Source organism: Chrysochloris asiatica, unplaced genomic scaffold, assembly GCF_000296735.1.
Source record: "Chrysochloris asiatica unplaced genomic scaffold, ChrAsi1.0 scaffold00007, whole genome shotgun sequence".
Lineage (NCBI taxonomy): Eukaryota > Metazoa > Chordata > Mammalia > Afrosoricida > Chrysochloridae > Chrysochloris > Chrysochloris asiatica.
Window position 1 is genome coordinate 25231242 of NW_006408525.1, and position 16523 is coordinate 25247764.

At 46.6% G+C, this 16523-nt stretch overlaps 1 protein-coding gene across 1 annotated transcript; it reads left to right on the forward strand.

The window, feature by feature from the left end:
• The first annotated feature begins 5718 nt into the window (after nucleotides 1–5718).
• GSDMA (gasdermin A) lies at nucleotides 5719–15702 on the forward strand. The gene is made up of 11 exons (XM_006833669.1): nucleotides 5719–5932; nucleotides 6086–6266; nucleotides 8890–9055; nucleotides 10082–10178; nucleotides 10830–10877; nucleotides 11796–11819; nucleotides 12304–12324; nucleotides 12957–13111; nucleotides 13586–13700; nucleotides 14566–14639; nucleotides 15460–15702. The coding sequence occupies exons 1-11, from the start codon at nucleotides 5719–5721 to the stop codon at nucleotides 15700–15702; spliced, it is 1338 nt and encodes a 445-aa protein (XP_006833732.1).
• Nucleotides 15703–16523: the final 821 nt, after the last annotated feature.

Genomic DNA, 16523 nt, shown 5'->3' on the forward strand with positions numbered 1-16523 from the left:
AGGCTTTGTACCCATGTCCCTCCTTCCTTGCCCTTATAAGGGTATTCTGCCCCTCACAGTACTGGAAGTTGTTGTTGTTGCATGCCATCGAGCCTGTGCCATTCCCAGAGACCCTGTATAGCAAATGTTTCTGAGAGTGGCTGGTGGGTTTGAACTCCTGACCTTCAGTTAGTGGTTAGTAGTCCAGTGCTTACCTTACAGCACCACACTAGTACTGGGGTTGTTGTTGTTGTTAAGTGCCTTCGAGTCAATTCTGACCCATAGCGACCCTGTATAGGGTTTCCAAGAAGCAGCTGACGAACTTGAACCACCAACCTTGCAATTCAAATGACTTTGCAGTCTGACGCATTAGTCCACAGCGACACACCAGTACTGGGACTTGTTGTTGTTGTTGTTGTTAAGTGCCTTCGAGTCAATTCTGACCCATAGCGACCCTGTATAGGGTTTCCAAGAAGCAGCTGGCGAACTTGAACCACCGACCTTGCAATTCAAATGACTTTGCAGTCTGACGCATTAGTCCACAGCGACACACCAGTACTGGGACTAGAGGGGTAAAAAGACAGAAAGATGAGGGTATCTGCTCCCACAAACATTTAAACTCTCAGAAACTCTATACAAGGTCACTATGAGTTGGAATGAACCCAACAGCAACCGTACAACTCCCAGAGTGCCCCTGTGCCAGCTTCTTCCCATTCTTGCCAAGGTCAATGCCTTCTGGCCTTTCAATTACAGTAGCCTACCCATCCTCTCTTTTCTCTTTGACCTCTTCCCAATGGGAAAAAAACAGCAATAATAAAAAAGGAAAATGGGTAAGAAAAGAATTCCTTGTCCTAATCTCTGTGTCTGTCTGCAGTGCCCTTCGGGCCAGAGAGACGTTAAGATGCCCAGAGGTTTCCTCCTCTTACTTGATTCCATTCCCTGGACCCTACCTCCCTCAGAAACCCTGTACAGGGTCACTATGAGTCGGAACCGACTCCACGGCACATAACCACCACCACCTCCAGATCAACCACACACAAATCTCTAGCACGGTCTGCATTCAGGAATGATCATCATCCATGACCTACCTTGAGTGACCACCAGAGAGCAATAGAGAGCAAAGCCCTGCCACCTGCCTGTTGTTGTTGTTGTTGTTAAGTGCCGTGGAGTTGGTTCCAACTCATAGTGACCCTGCACAGGGTTTCCGAGGCTGTAAATCTTTACGGGAGCAGAACTCCTCATCTTTCTCCCGCGGAACCGCTGGTAGTTTTGAACTGCTGACCTTGCGGTTCACAGCCCGATTCGTAATAAAGCGCTTATTCCCCATCCCTGGCATCAACACCACACACCCTCAGCCTCTTCTTTCAATCTGAAGTAGCTTTTAATTGACCTCGTAGTGTAGTGGTTACGAATAGGAATGCAAACCGCAAGGTCAGCAGTTCGAAACTACCAGCAGTTCTGTGGGAGAAAGATGAGGCTTTCTGCTCCCATAAAGATTTACAGCCACAGAAACCCTATACAGGGTCACTATGAGTCGGAAGCGACTCCACGGCACACCACCACCACCACCAAAGTGTTTTTACATGTTAGTCTAACTTAAACCTGTTCAGGCACAATTTGAATTCTATTCCAGATTCCTCTGAGCATTAACTAGAATCGTGAGGCATCTCTGGACTCCAACGGGGTTCTGTGGCCCACCTGCCCCTAACAGTACGAGAGGAAGAGGGATAAAAAGACAAAGCATCCTGGATCTCAGGAGAGAGGAGAAGCCCGGGGAAAAGACTGGACACACTTATTTCCATTTCAAAATCACAAAAGGAATGAGACAAGGCTTTCAAGTTTTCTGAACCCCCCAAGCCCTGTGTCTTCGCTCTGCCTTGAACCCTCAAAGCTTCTTGTTCAGAGCACCATTAAGCAGCTTTGGGGAATGGTGCCAAATGAGGTGGAAGTGAGTTGAGGGCAGAGACAGAGAGATGAGGACAGGTCTAGTGGAGGGCTCTGATTTAAAGTCATTGGAGAAGATGCAGGGACAGAGTAGAGAATGATGGCTAGATAGACTTTGAAGGATGTCAAGGAGAGAAGATAAATGTCTGGCTTCTCAAAACCACTCTTCTCCAGATCTTTGGGAAATAGCTTCCTATTGGTCTGCAGTCAGTCGGAAGAGGGTAGACATCTGACAGAGGAAACAGTGAGCTAGTGAGCAGAACAGTGAGTGGGCTGCCTTCTGTAGTGAAGCTGCCTGAGGGATGGGAGACTGCACAGCCCCAGGACCATGCGCTGAACTACAGTTATATCACATCAATGTACTAATTGGTTGCCGTGTTGTTAGGTGCCACCAAGCCAACTCCGACTCATGTGACCCCATGTGACAGTAGAACTGCCCTATAGAGTTTCTTAGGTTGTAATCTTCACGGGGCAGATTGCCAGGGTTTTTCTTCCATGGAGCCGCTGGGTGGGTTTGAACGGTCAATCTTTCAACTAGCAACTGAGTGCTTAACCATAGTGTCACCAGGGCTGCTAAGAGTCAGAAGGAACTGGACAGCAATGGATTTTTAATTAAGAGATACAGAGGACAAGACACCCAGGAAAACAGACAGAGATATATGCATGTGACTGGGCCTAAATGTCTAATGATAACTTCCTGCACACCAGAGCCCTGCCTCTGCCCCTTCTAAGGAGGAGGGCTGTTTGATTAAGCTGATGGTTAAGAGCTGCTGAACTGAGGAAGAAAGTAGTAGTAGATTGTCACCCAGAAGGCCATGGAGCAGATGAGGAGGACAGTGAACAAGAAGATCAGAAATTCAGCAAGAACAGGGTTTGCTTTCTAATTTTTTTTTTTTTTTTTAATCAGAAAAGAGCTATTTGAGAGCAGCTTCCATAATGCATGGAACTTTGGGGATAAATGTGGGTAATGACAATTCTATGGAGCCTTGTTGAGTATAACAGGAAAGATCATGACTTTTGGGGTCGGTTTACACTCCTTTTGGATGAGTCATAATGCTGAGAAGAGCCTCAGGTAAGTGTAGGTGGCTCAGTTCTATCCAGGTCAGAGCCCACATATCCGTCAAGAGCGTTGCTTGTAGAGACCTGATCCAGATGTTCTAAAGAGTTCCCTTTAAAAATCCTCTAAGTAGGGACCACGGGAGAAAGATGAGGCTTTCTGCTCCTGTAAAGATTTACAGCCTCGGAAACCCTGTACAGGGTCGCTATGAGTCGGAACCCACTCCACGGCACATAACAACAACAGCAACAAACAGGCACGGAAAATGAGAGCAGGACCGCAGTGCCCTGTGGTGAGGCATCTGAGTTCAGCTTTTCCAGGAGCTTCATGATGCCCCAAATCCCTGAGTGGTACAGATGGTCAACACGATCAGTTGCCAACTAAAACGTTGGATGTTCAAGTCTACCCAGAGACACCTTGGAAGAAAATGTCTGGTGATCTACTTCCAAGAAAACAGCCAATTATAAACATTATGGAATGTTCAACTCTGACACTCATGAAGTCACCATGGGTTGGAGTCAACTCAATGGCAACCGGTTCTGGTTCTGCCTCTGTATATGTATGCATGTGCATATACAATATTCCATAGGAGTAGAGTCACTGAAGACGAAAACAGAAAACCCATGGGGTGTCTCCATCTCTGCCTACACAGACCTATCCATTTAGCAGCACCATACATAGATGTTGCTGTTAAGTGTCATCGAGTCAGGGTTTCTGAAGAGCAGCTGGTACGTTTGAACCACCTACCTGTGGTTAGTAGTCCAGTGCTTATCCTATATGTAGGTTATACAAATAGAGTGAGGTACTGATTCATAGATTGAAAAGCAGAAAGATGGAGACAACTTTCCAGCTGCTCTGCTCTATGTGGGAATCTGGACACACAGGGTTTCTTATCCCCTTCATCACATCCACAAGACCTCATCATCCTAGATGCTTCCTGATGACCATGGGGGTACCAGAACAGAGGTGCCATCCCTCATCACACACACATGCTTCCTTCCCACTGCCAACCCTCTTCCCTTCCCCCAAGGCTCCCTTCCCCACCTCAGTCATCAAGCCCATCTTGGTTGCCAGGTATCTTTGGGCTCTGGATCCCGCCACCCACGCTGACACCTGCCTGGCAGCTTCCTGCCCACCCCCTCAGCCCTGCAGGAGGTTGGGGCCCCAGGCAGGGCATATGTGGAACAGGTTGATGCTGTTCTCCCAGAAGTGGAACAGGAGGGGGTGGGGTCACTGGGCAGGCGGGGTCCCTGGAAGCTACATCCCTGTCTTCACTGAGGCATAAAGCAGCCTGCCCTGACGAGGGACAGCCACTCTCAACCTACAGACTGAGGGAGCGTTGGACCCTCAACCTGACCATCTGCACCCGTGCACCTACACCCAGCTGCCAGCCAGACCCCAGCTCTACTCCCTGGTAAGAACTCGATGACAGCACAGGAGGTAGGGGGCATCCCAGGGCTGTATGGAAATGGGTGAGACCCGCAGACCACTGGGGTGACATCGTGATAAGCCCTCTCTGGTGAGGGGACTACGGTCACCTAAATCCTTCCCACATGCACCCAGCTGTCCCTGGGAGGCTGTCCATCCCACCCTGGCCCTCGCAGGAATAAGAGATGAAAAGTGCTCTTGGGAGCTCAGGTGATTGGCAGAATGGTCCTGGCGACTGCACATGCCTCCTGCTTCCCTGGCCCTGTGAGGCACCACAGGCAAATGATGTGTTCTCTTCCACTCTTAGGGATAATCTAGCTGTGCTGGCTGGTCATCCAGTCTGAGCACCTAGATTGGAGCCTCAAAAACAGAGACCCCAGAGTCTTAGAGGCCCAGCATTCTCCAAGGTGCTGTCACTCACATTCATCCATTTATTTGTTCATTTGTTCATTCATTCTTTCCACATTCATTTGCCAAGCTCCAACTCTGTGCCGGGCACTGTGTTTGGTGCTGATATTATAGAGATGACTAAGACTCATTTCCTGCATCCTGGGAGGTCACAGTTAAGTAGGCAAGAGAGTCAGGTGAACAGATTACAACAACATCAAGCTGCAGGTGTTTCAGAAGGGATGAACAAAGGGCTTTGGGAACATTAACCACCTGAAGAAGTGAAGACAGCATTCACAGCGGAAGCAACACTGAATTGAGTGTTCAAGGATAAATGGATTCTTCAGATTGGGAGGGGGTAATCCAGGCAGAGTGAGTAGAAGACCTAGGAGGGAGGTGGGTCTACTCACACCTATGAGCCATGAGGAAGCACGAGAGAAGTCCAGGATGTAGGACACTGTCGTGTACCTCATCCAAGGAAGGGGCCAGTGGGCAGATGAGCAGCATCTGCCTCCTCTGTCCTTTAGCACAGTGCGGGCTGCTCCCCTCCCCTGAGGAAGACAAGGTTGGCCCATCTGTGTGAGAAGCTTCATTTCCATGCTTAATAAAATCCTCCAACAGGGTTTGTGTCTGTGGAAAAAAGTGAATGTGGAGTGCGAAAAGAGACACTTAAGAAGGAAGTGTCTGGTCTCTCTAGTCAACTATGGAATTTCAGATGAGCTGTTTCATCTCTCCAGGCCTAGCTGCTTCATCATAAATGAGAACTCCTTCGGTTCCCTTCAGCTCTGACATTCTGTGAATCCAGTCATCTTTGAGAACTTCCCTCTCACCTCCTGCCCTGAGCCAGGTGGCCTCTCTCTGTTGGGGATTATACCAGGCCCCGGTGTCCACCCTGACACTCTCCCGTTTCCTCTGCAGATACAATGACCATGTTTGAAAATGTTACCCGGGCCCTGGCCAGACAGCTAAACCCTCGAGGGGACCTGGTACCCCTTGACAGTCTTATTGACTTCAAGCGCTTCCATCCCTTCTGCCTGGTGCTGAGGAAGAGGAAGAGCACACTCTTCTGGGGTGCCCGCTATGTCCGCACCGACTACACCCTCCTGGACGTGCTTGAGCCCGGCAGTTCACCTGCAGGTCAGCCTCAGGGTGGGGTGGGGGCCAGGCTCTCAGCCTTCCTCTATCCTTTGGGAAGGTGTCACCTAGTCCAAAGTCTTCATTAGGAGGTGAGGTGGCAGTAGCGGGGGAACGCCACTCAGACCAACTGCTTCTGTCTTCTCTCTTCTGCAGAGCCAACAGATAGCGGGAACTTTGGCTTTAAGAATATGCTGGATGCCAGTGTGGGGGGAAACGTGGATATGCCAAAGACAGTGAAGGTGACGGGGACTGCAGGACTGTCCCGGAACAGCACCCTGGAGGTTCAGACACTCAGTGTGTCACCCAGGGCCCTGGAGAGCTTGCAAGAAGACAGGTGACAGTGGCCAGGGCTGGGGTGGAGGTCCCAGGGTGCGGTAGGGTGGGGGGCCGAAGCACACAATGAAAGGATGCCGCAGGACCCTCACACTGAGGTTCGCCCATGTGACCACCACTGGGGAGCTCTTGGAAGATGACCCTTCTGGCCAGGTCCTAGCCCATTCTTCTCCATTCTTCCTCTACCTCCAACCCACTTCCTCACTATTCCCCACCCACCACAAACACACGAGGCTGAGTGCATTCACATGAACCAGCTGTGAGGCACCACATTCCTTGGAAAAGTCATTTCTCCTCTCAGGACCTGTTTTCTTTCTTGTCAAATGATAGGGTTGGATGATAATCTCTGAGTTTCCTTCCAACTCTAAGAAAGAAACTAGACAGGGAAGAGATCTTATCTGTTCCTCGCTGTGGCTCCCATAAATGAAGCCTTCTGTCTGGCCCAGATACACACACCAGGCCCAAATTTGGGGGTGCCACCCTCAGCAGCATAAGGATTAGACAGGTGAGATTTTGATGCTAGATCCCTCAGATGTTTAGCTTAACAGGGTAACTGAATTTTAAGTAGGCAAATAGCTGTGATCGAAAGGAAGAAGTGAGGGCTGGGGAACTAGCTGGTAAGGAGGGATGAGGTGCTTGGAATTCATCCAGTAGATATTTATATAGCTCTGACTAGAAAGCACCATGCTAGACTCTGGGGTATACCTAGAACTTCTTTGCCCAAGAACCCTGAAATCTAGGAGTATAGGAGGAAAAAACAGGCATATATCAGTAACTATAATCCAGGCAAGAAGCAGTAAGTGCCATAGGTGGGGTTCCGCCAAGTTTTGTGGTGGGTCTGAGGGACTTCTAGCTGGGGAAGTGGCCTATGATCTAGGCCTTGCAACATGAGTAGCGATTGAACACATGGGGCTAGGAGAAGGGCATTACAAAGGCACATGGATGAGAAATCTTGAAACCTATACCCACTGCCACCAAGTCTATTTTGACTCATAGCAACCCCACAGGACAAGCTAGAACAAACAGCCCCATAGGGATTCCAAAGCATAAAGCGTTATGGAAGCACACTACCACATCTTTCTCCCATGGAGTGGTGAGTAGGTTCGAACCACTGGCCTTTGGTACACCAACCACTGTGCTACCAGAGCTCCTTTGAAACCTATAAGGGAACATAAATAGCTAGTTTGGTAGGTAGAGAAAAGGTATGGCTGGGACAAATAGAGGATGTAGCTGGACACAGGCCAAAGACATTGGACTATGCCATAGGCACAAGGGAGCCCCTAACAATGCTCTGGTGTACCTCATGATTAATCTGACCAGATGGAGGAAGTGGAATAGGGGTCTGAAGCAGGCGGAGGTATCATGAAGACAGAAACTTGAGACAAGCAGTGGAAATGAAGAGAGAAGAATGGATGTAAGACCAATGGGGAGCTAGAACAGACTGGCCTTGGCAACTGATACTAGGGTGAGGGCGAGGGTTTTGTCAACAATGGCTGTGAGATTTTACCCAGGTGGTACCATTAACAGAACTGGGAAGACAGAGGCTAGAAGTGTATTTGGGGAAAAAGACTATGAGTTCTCTTTGGATATTTTCAGTTTGTGGTGCCACTGAGACATCAGCTGGGAATATTCAACGGAGGAGGTTGGAAATAAGGGTGTGGATCTCAGGAGAGAAGTCAGTTCAGTAGCACAAAAATTAAAACTATAGAAATAGGGGGCAGGGGAACTGTTAGAAGGAGTTCAGAGAACAGAGGAATAAGAACAGAATCTTAGAAAATACAAAATTTTAGGAACCAAAGAAACTGGAAAATGGGACGAAGACAGAAGAGATAGGGAGGAAGCCAGAAAGACAGGGATAGAAACAGGGTGATACCATGTTATCAGAAACAAAGGGACACAAGGAAGGTGTGGGGAGCAGGGCCCTGTGCCATTAGGGAGGAATCAGAGAAGGTCTTTGAGTTTTGTGGGTAGGAGGGCATTGTGATTTCAGCGGAGCAATGGAAATAGAAGCCGGATTATAAATAATTTGGGAGTGGGCAGTGAGGAAGTAAACACAGTGAGTATGGGCATGTCTTTTGAGAAATTTGCCAATGAAATGAAGGAAAGAAATAGAACAGTAATTTGAGGGAGTAGCAAGATCAAAGAAAGTATATTTTCAGGATCAAGGACGTGTTTATATTTGTAATAAAACTAGAGGCGCAAATGAAGAGGAGGGACTAGTAAAAGAAAGCTAAGAGGTGAAGAGCAAAGATCCTGAAAGAGATGAGCAGGGCTAAGAACTGGGGAAAGATGAGGGGGAATCTACTCTGGGTAGAAGGAAGCAAGCACGAGGCCCTGTTCCAGGCCAGGTGCTGTGCCAACTGATGACACATTTTATCTCTCAACAACTCTGGAGGTAAGTGTCAATATTCTCATTTTATAGATGAGGCAACTAAGACTCAGAGAAGTTGCTTTGCCTCTAGACAGTAGAGCTGGGTTTCCAACCATAATCTTGAGTCTCCCGAGTCTTACTCTTGTCCTGACACCACAAAGTCTAACTCCTAGGAATGAAAAACAAGAGAGAATGGCCTGACCCAGTGCAGAGAGGAGTTCGGAACAGTTTCCATATGTTTCTCTTGCCACAGGAAGCTGGAAGAAGAGCATCCATTCTTGAAGGAGATGCGAGATCGAGGCGAGAACTTGTATGTAGTAATGGAGGTGGTGGAAACCATGCAGGAGGTTACTCTGGAAAGAGCTGGCAAGGCACAGGGATGCTTCTCCCTCCCATTCTTCGCCCCACTGGGGCTACAGGTTTGGTTCAAACACACACACACACACACATTCTGATTCAACCACTCCTCCTTGGGAGGATTAACACTCAGGTTACTGAATAGGATCCAGTCTTTCTCCCTGCTCCTCAAAATCCAGACCCCAATGGGCCAGACATACTTCCTCCTCCTTTGGTCAATGATGCCTAATATGGGCAGATTCCTGGGTCAGATGCCACAGGAAATGGGAAACTCAGAGCCTTGGCTTTTCCCTCATGGCTCACCCAATCTAAAGGGAGACTTCTCTGCTTTCAGGGAGTTCTCAGTCTCATGGAGTTGGCATGTAGGCTAAAATCCAGAGAACACAGTCTTGGAAAATAGTCTGTAAATAAGTAATGCTATGTTGTTGTTAGGTACCAGTGAGTGAATATTTGACTCATAGTGACCCCATATAACTGAGTAGAACTGCCCTGTGGAGTTTTCTAGGTTGTCATATTTACAGGAACAGGTCCTTGAGTCTTATTCCCATACAGTAGTTCAGTGCATTCACCAACCTTTCAGTCAGCAGTTGAATGTTAACCATGGCACCACTAGGGCTCCTTAAGTAATGCTAAACATACCTGTATCTATTTGTATAAATAGTTGAGGGATGAACTGGAGCCTCGTTGGAGTTAGTCATGGAAAGCTCCCTGAAAGAGCAGAGGATTAGACAGATTCTAAAAGGAAGAAGCAACCAAGACCTGGGCAGGAGCTCTACAGTTGAACACGGTGATGCACAGCCAGGTGCTTGAGCAGATCTGCTCAGTTCCCATCTCATGACTGAACCAGGAGGAGAGATACAGGTCTTTGGAGGAATTTTCACTAGAACGGAAAGCAAGGGTTTTGAAGCCCATATCACAGAGTCTGACTGGTGAGGAATGATGATCAGAAATACCACTAAAGGGTTCCCAACTTCTAATCTCCCCAAAGGCTCTCAGGCCTAGCCCTTCACCTGCTCCCCGTTCTATGCTCCCAGTTTCTCATACTTAGGTTCTCTGCAGATTCACGACTCCTCCTTGTCTAATCCTAGGGCTCTCTAAACCACAAGGAGGCTGTCACCATCCCAAAGGGCTGTGTCCTGGCCTTCCGAGTGAGACAGCTGGTGGTCAAAGGCAAAGATAAGTGGGGTGAGCAAAGACTAACATCTTCTCCCTGCAAGATGAAAATGACCCTCACAATACCAGCAGCTTGGCCCCCTCCTGGGTGATGTTAGGGAATGAGTGTATGTGGTCCACCTGCCTGGACAGTTACAGGGGCTGCTCTGAAGGGAGGGATGATGGCACTCCTGGGTTCTGAGCATCTCCTGTGTACTGGGCCTGTGTTTTTTGGGTGTGTGTGTGGGGGGGGAGTACGGGGGAAGGGAATACAGAGATGTACAAGCACAACTTCTCCTTTTAAGAATATATAGCCAACGATGAAAACAGAGACACCGGTACTATAATGCAAGAGTGTTGTTCAGTGTTGTCAATTTGGTCCCGACTCATGGTGACCCTGTGTAGCATTTCCAAGAAGTGGTTGGTGGGTTAGAAGTGCAGCTCAAACTGACCTTGTGGCCCAGTGCATTATCCTGCAGTGTCACATGATGGAATGAAATATTAACACAGAAGAACATTTGCAGAGCAGGAAAAAAAATAAAAGATTACTTCCAGAAGTGGAGGTAGAGCAGAGGCTTGGGGGAGGCATCTTCAGGGAAGGATCCTGTCACTAATAGAACCCATGGGCTTGCGACTTTACAATTGTAATGGTCCCTCTACTCCCCACTCTTTCCCTCTTTACAGATATTCCACACATCTTCAATGATAACATGCAGACCTTCCCACCTGGAGGTGAGTAAAATTCCTTACTGGCTCTCCACAACTTCTGCCCTACCCCGGTCTTTATCCCAGGGCTTCAAACCGGTTCATTCCAGCTCTACTAGCCCTGCTGAGAATTTTCCTTTTCACCCTGATATACTGAATCTGAATTTACATTTTAACAAATAATTCTGTGGGGTTGAAAAGTGAATTCACAGTGGAGGGTTCATGCTGGAATGAAGCAGTTCAAAGCCCTGCTTTATCCACTTAAACTCTCTATCCTCTAATATTATAAAATTGTGTTACAGTGTACTGTTATTAATATACTGTTATCCTCCATAAGATGGACTGGGAACCACAAGGCTTGAGGTTTGAGCCCACCAGCCATTCCACTGGAGAAAGATGAGGCTTTCTGTTCCCTCAAAGATTTAAAAGCCTCAGAAACCCTATACAGAGTCACTATGAGTAGAAACCAACTCAACAGCACATAACAACAATCCTCCAGAGAGCCCCTAGTCTTCTTTTCCAAGTCCCTAAAAATATTTATCTTCAACTTTAGGAAAAACAGAGAAAGGCATATAAGTATTGCCCTGGTGTGGCACTGTGGGATAAAGCACTGGACTGCAAGGTTGGTTTGAACCACAAGGTTGGTGGTTCAAAGTCACCAGTCGTTCCTTGGAAATGCTATACATGGCTGATATTAGTCAGAACCAACTCAATGACATTAACAACAAGAGAGACAAAGAAACAGAAAGACCAGAAGGCAGACTGAGAAACATACAAAAAGACTTGGAGACAGTGTGTGTTCCCAAACGGTGGTGGTGGATGAGCTAACAGAATCTCCATGTGTGTTTATAATGATCCCCGATCGAAGTCTGCCTCGACAACTGCTCTAGGGAAAAGGCAGAACTGAACTTTATGCTGACATGTGTGCATTATTTCTGTCTCCAGGAAAATCTGAAGAGAAGTTCATCCGTAAGTGTTTCCTTTCATTCCACTGCAACTTTCTTGACTCTGAATTTTAAAATCCCAATCTTTTTCTTCCTTCTCCATGGGACCAACAGGGAACATGACAGAGCATCTCTCTAAAGCATGGCAGAACTCCCAAAAGCTTAGGAAAAGAAATAGTAGGGGTAGTAGAAAGTCTTTGGATAAGATGCCCAGGTGGTGTGATCAGAAACCTTGTCCTCAAAGGCTTTGTAGCTATACCTGTAGTGCAGCATCAGGAATGTCAACTTATTCCAGGTACCCCCTTTTCACATGCATTACATTTCTCCTGACCCCTTCCTGCCTCCCAGGAATGGAGCGGGAGTATCTTTAAGATGACTGCTTGAACTCTCCCAGGAGACATACAGGCCATATTTCCTGACCCTCATTAGTGTCACATCCTCTGGTTATGGCTAACATTCCGAAGGACTCCATTCTTAATCAATTTTCCCCCCCTCTTTCTTTCTGTCAGTGATCCAAGCATCTGATGTTGGTAAGAAATTTTGTGATTTTCTTCCAAGGCTTTGGCATGAAGGCAGTGGGAGGCATGTTGGGGTAGAGGGAGGAGAAGACTAGTGCTGAGTCACAGACCCTAGAAATCGGAGCCATTTTCAGGGAGCCACTCTTTCCAAAGCAGGCTGGACATATTCTAGGATTCCAGGCCCCTAGAGGTTCAGGTTATCCTTGAATCCAGCTACATCTTGGATACAGAGCCATTGGCCTTGGAGCAGTCCCACTCTGGTCTTCACTCATTCCTTTTTGTCAATTAACTCATGGCGAATACAAATCTTTCCTCTCAACTTTTAGATGGAGTCTTAGAAAAATGAGAGCCAAGTATCTAATGATACAGGATGGGCTTGGGATTGCATTAAGAGAATTAACTGTTAGGTTATATGATAATATGGATCCTGACCCACCTCCTTGTCCCGATCCTTCTCCCAAAGCATCTTAGGGCTGATGGGTCACTTGGTAAGGAAAGAAGGCAGGGCAGGCTCAAGACTGGAAGCAAAGCACAAGGGCCTGTTGAGGGCTCAGTGAAGGACGCCTTCAGGGAGAATGCTTACTGAATGGGAGGTGAGGTACCAGATGGCAGCTTGTTTATTTACCATATTTACTGTTCCATAGGAGAGGAACACCAGAACTTCAAGACACTAAAGGAAGAGGTTCAAAGAGAGGCCCAAGAAGTAGAGAAGCTAAGCCAAGCAGGGCAAAGCTCCCTGCTTAGCTCTCTCAGCAAACTTTTAGGGAAGAAAAAGGAGCTTCAAGATCTTGAGCTTACGGTGAGGCCCTCTGGAAGGATGAGAGAGGTGGGGGAAGGAAGTGTTCAGTAAAGGTGTGCATGGGTATCACAGGCAGTAGGGGCATCTGATACTGGTCTGGGGGAGTCAACAGTGGATGCCTTCCTCAGTGCTAGTCAAGTACCTCCCCAGGCTGCCAGGCCACTACTGAGCCCTTTGTCCTCTTGGAGAAGATCCAACAGTGCAAATTCCCACAGATTCATGCTCCGTCCTGATGGACAGAGGGGAGAAAGCAGGCCAGAAGGACCCTCTGTTGGAAGAGGACTAGAACCTTTTCAGAGTCCAAGACTCAATGACAAATAGTCATTGTCCAATACTTTTTAGAACTTGTTGCCTTGAAAGAGAAATGGGGAAATAGGAGAGAGTTAATACATGTTGAGGGCTTATTGCGTGCCTGGCACCATACTGGGTCCTTTCCCCATGCTATCTTCAATAGTAATCTACCTTTTCCCACAGCTTGAAGGGGCTCTAGACAAAGGACATGAAGTGACCCTGGAGGCACTCCCAAAAGATGTCCTGCTATCAAAGGAGGCTATGGGAGCAGTCCTCTATTTCCTTGGAGCCCTAACAGGTGAGTAGAGAATAATGTCTTCATGTCCATAACTTTTCAGGGATCACAAATGAATGAATGAATATGCCAAGCAAATTATACCAGTTAACGAATTTACATTTATATTTTTAAAACCTTGGAGGGTGTGAGGAGACAGCCTAATCTTGCTAGGAGAGATTGAGAAATCACCCTAGTTTTATCAATTACATATGTCAAACTTCTCTACATAGCTAAATTTGTTACTTTCATATTGGTAAATAGCTTTAATTTCATAGGGTAATATCTTCTAATCTTCCTGCTAAATTCAGGTGTAAGTTGACATGTTTGCTCACTTAGGAAGCCTGCCCTTGAATGCCAAGACTAAATCCTTCAGCTATGGTCTCCTTTAGCACGTTGAATTGTAATCACACTAGACTTCAAGGTCCTTGGGTGAAGAGAGTATTCATTTTACCTAATACCCAGCAAGGTAGACATTTAACCATGAATGGATGCATGATGAAATTCCAGGAGTAACCTATTTGGAATCTGTTGTTGTTGTTGTTGTTGTTAAGTGCCGTCGAGTCGGTTCCGACCCATAGCGACCCTGTACAGGGTTTCCGAGGGTGTAAATCTTTACGGGAGTAGAAAGCCTCATCTTTCTCCCGCGGAGCTACCACTATGCTACCAGTGGTTACGAATCGGGCTGTGAACCACAAGGTCAGCAGTTCGAAACTACCAGGTGCTCCGCGGGAGAAAGATGAGGTTTTCTGCTCCCGTAAAGATTTGCAGCCTCGGAAACCCTACTCAGGGTCGCTATGAGTCGGAACCGACTCCACGGCACATAACAACAATTTGGAATCTGTACTCCTCTATAAACCAGCAATACACACCTCTTTTTTCTCTCCAGAGCTAAGTGAAGCCCAACAGAAGCTACTGGTAAAATCCATGGAGAAGAAGATCCTGCCTGTACAGCTAAAGCTGGTGAGAGAAAATGTAGATGCCCTGGAGAGTTTAGAGAGAAGCAGCTAAAATGAATGGAAAGATACAGATTTCGGCTAATAACATTACAGTCCTAAAGGGTCCCATCTTATGCCAGCCTACTTCTCATTTGTCTCCATCTTTCTTCTCTTTCTTTTTTTTTTTTTTTTGTCATTTTCTCAACAAGAGGAGAAAAGTGAATTTTAAGGCAGTGATCTTGGCTTGTAAGCTTATTGTGGAAGAAACAGAAATATCTGACTCAGCTTTGATATTTAACAAAACTATTAATAACTCTGTGTCTACCTCAATGTATTCCTGGGTAAAATGGGACTAAAAATAATTGTGCTACCTACTGGTGTGGTGCTGTAGGATAAACACTGGACCACTAACCATGCTAACTGCAAGGTCGGCAGTTCAAATCCACCAGCTGCTCTCAGAAACTCTATACAGGGTCGCTGTGAGTCGAAACTGACCCAATGGCACACAACAACAACAACCTACTGTACAGGACTGTTAAAAAGCCCAGATGAAGGAATGGCTGTAAAGCAGATATAAGGCGTTATAATAATAATAAATGGAGGCCTCATGTGGTGCTGTGGGCTAATGCATCAGACTGTAAAGTCATTTGAACTGCAAGGTTGGTGGTTCAAGCTCACGAGCTGCTCCTTGGAAACCCTGTACAGGGTTGCTATGGGTTGGAATTGACTCGATGGCACTTAACCAACCACAATTATAATAAGGGGAGAATGTAGTTTTTATGAGTTGGGCAATAGGAAGAGAGGTTGCCCGTTCTGTCTTTTCATGCTGGTCTGGTTCTTTGCAGGTGGAGAGCACAATGGAACAGAATTTCCTGCAGGATAAAGAAGGTGTCTTCCCCCTGCAACCTAACCTGCTCTCCTCCCTTGGGGAAGAGGAAGTGACCCTAACGGAGGCCCTAGTAGGGCTGAGTGGCCTGGAAGTGCAGCGATCAGGCCCCCAGTACACCTGGGACCCAGACACCCTCCCACGACTTTGTGCCCTTTATGCTGGCCTCTCCCTCCTGCAACTGCTGACCAGAACCTCCTAACTTGCCTTTGGCCTCTTGGTTCCTGCTTCCCTAATGCCTTCTTACCTCAATATGCTATGTCTGCAACATCCAAGCAGTGTTTCAGAATCACCAAGCTGAGGATGGTGGAACTGATCACCTAAGATAAACAATTCCTACCAGTTCAACATATATACCCCCAGCTCTGCAATTCCTCCTGATGCTTCAATCTCTTAGGAGTTCTTTAACTTTTAAAAGTTAAACCATTTCAGCAAGAACAACAAGGAAAAGATTAATTTCCATCCTTAAACCCTCCCACTTGTAACTCAAAAAAACAAGCTTTACTCGATTTAATGGGAAAATGTCACTTTGAATGTCTCTGGTGTTTTCTTTGAAATAATCTATCATAAGGAAAAAAACAGACATTGTAACACTATATAAAGATCCTAAGTACATGAATACTACTATACTATCCTCACATCACCTGGGACATGCTAGTTGAACTACGAAGGTATAGAATGTAGACTTAAATTCTAAAATGAGAAGATCATTAAAGAACTTGTCTTCAAAAAGGATCCTTTGAGGTCCTCTGGACCTAAGTTGAGGTTTTAGGAAAGGGCAGGGCCAAGAAATACATAGTACATACCCAAACAAGAGTAAGACCACTTTCAAGTTTGTTTTACAATGAATAGAAAATACAGAGGGGTCTTTTAAAAAAAAATGGAGTCCAAAAATAAAATTTTAAACTTTCAAAATAAATTATGATACTGTCTTCTTACTTTACCTTTCTGTCATCTATCCTCAAAGGGGCCCTGGTAGCATAATGGGTTACATGTTGGGATGCTCACTGTAAGGTCAGAAGT

Excerpts from the sequence above, each read along its gene's own strand:
- GSDMA (XM_006833669.1), top strand. The coding sequence starts at position 5,719 with ATGACCATGTTTGAAAATGTTACCCGGGCCCTGGCCAGACAGCTAAAC. Across the intron at positions 10,878-11,795 it reads GCAGACCTTCCCACCTGGAG|GAAAATCTGAAGAGAAGTTC; the intron begins GTGAGTAAAATT and ends TTCTGTCTCCAG. Across the intron at positions 12,325-12,956 it reads GATCCAAGCATCTGATGTTG|GAGAGGAACACCAGAACTTC; the intron begins GTAAGAAATTTT and ends ACTGTTCCATAG.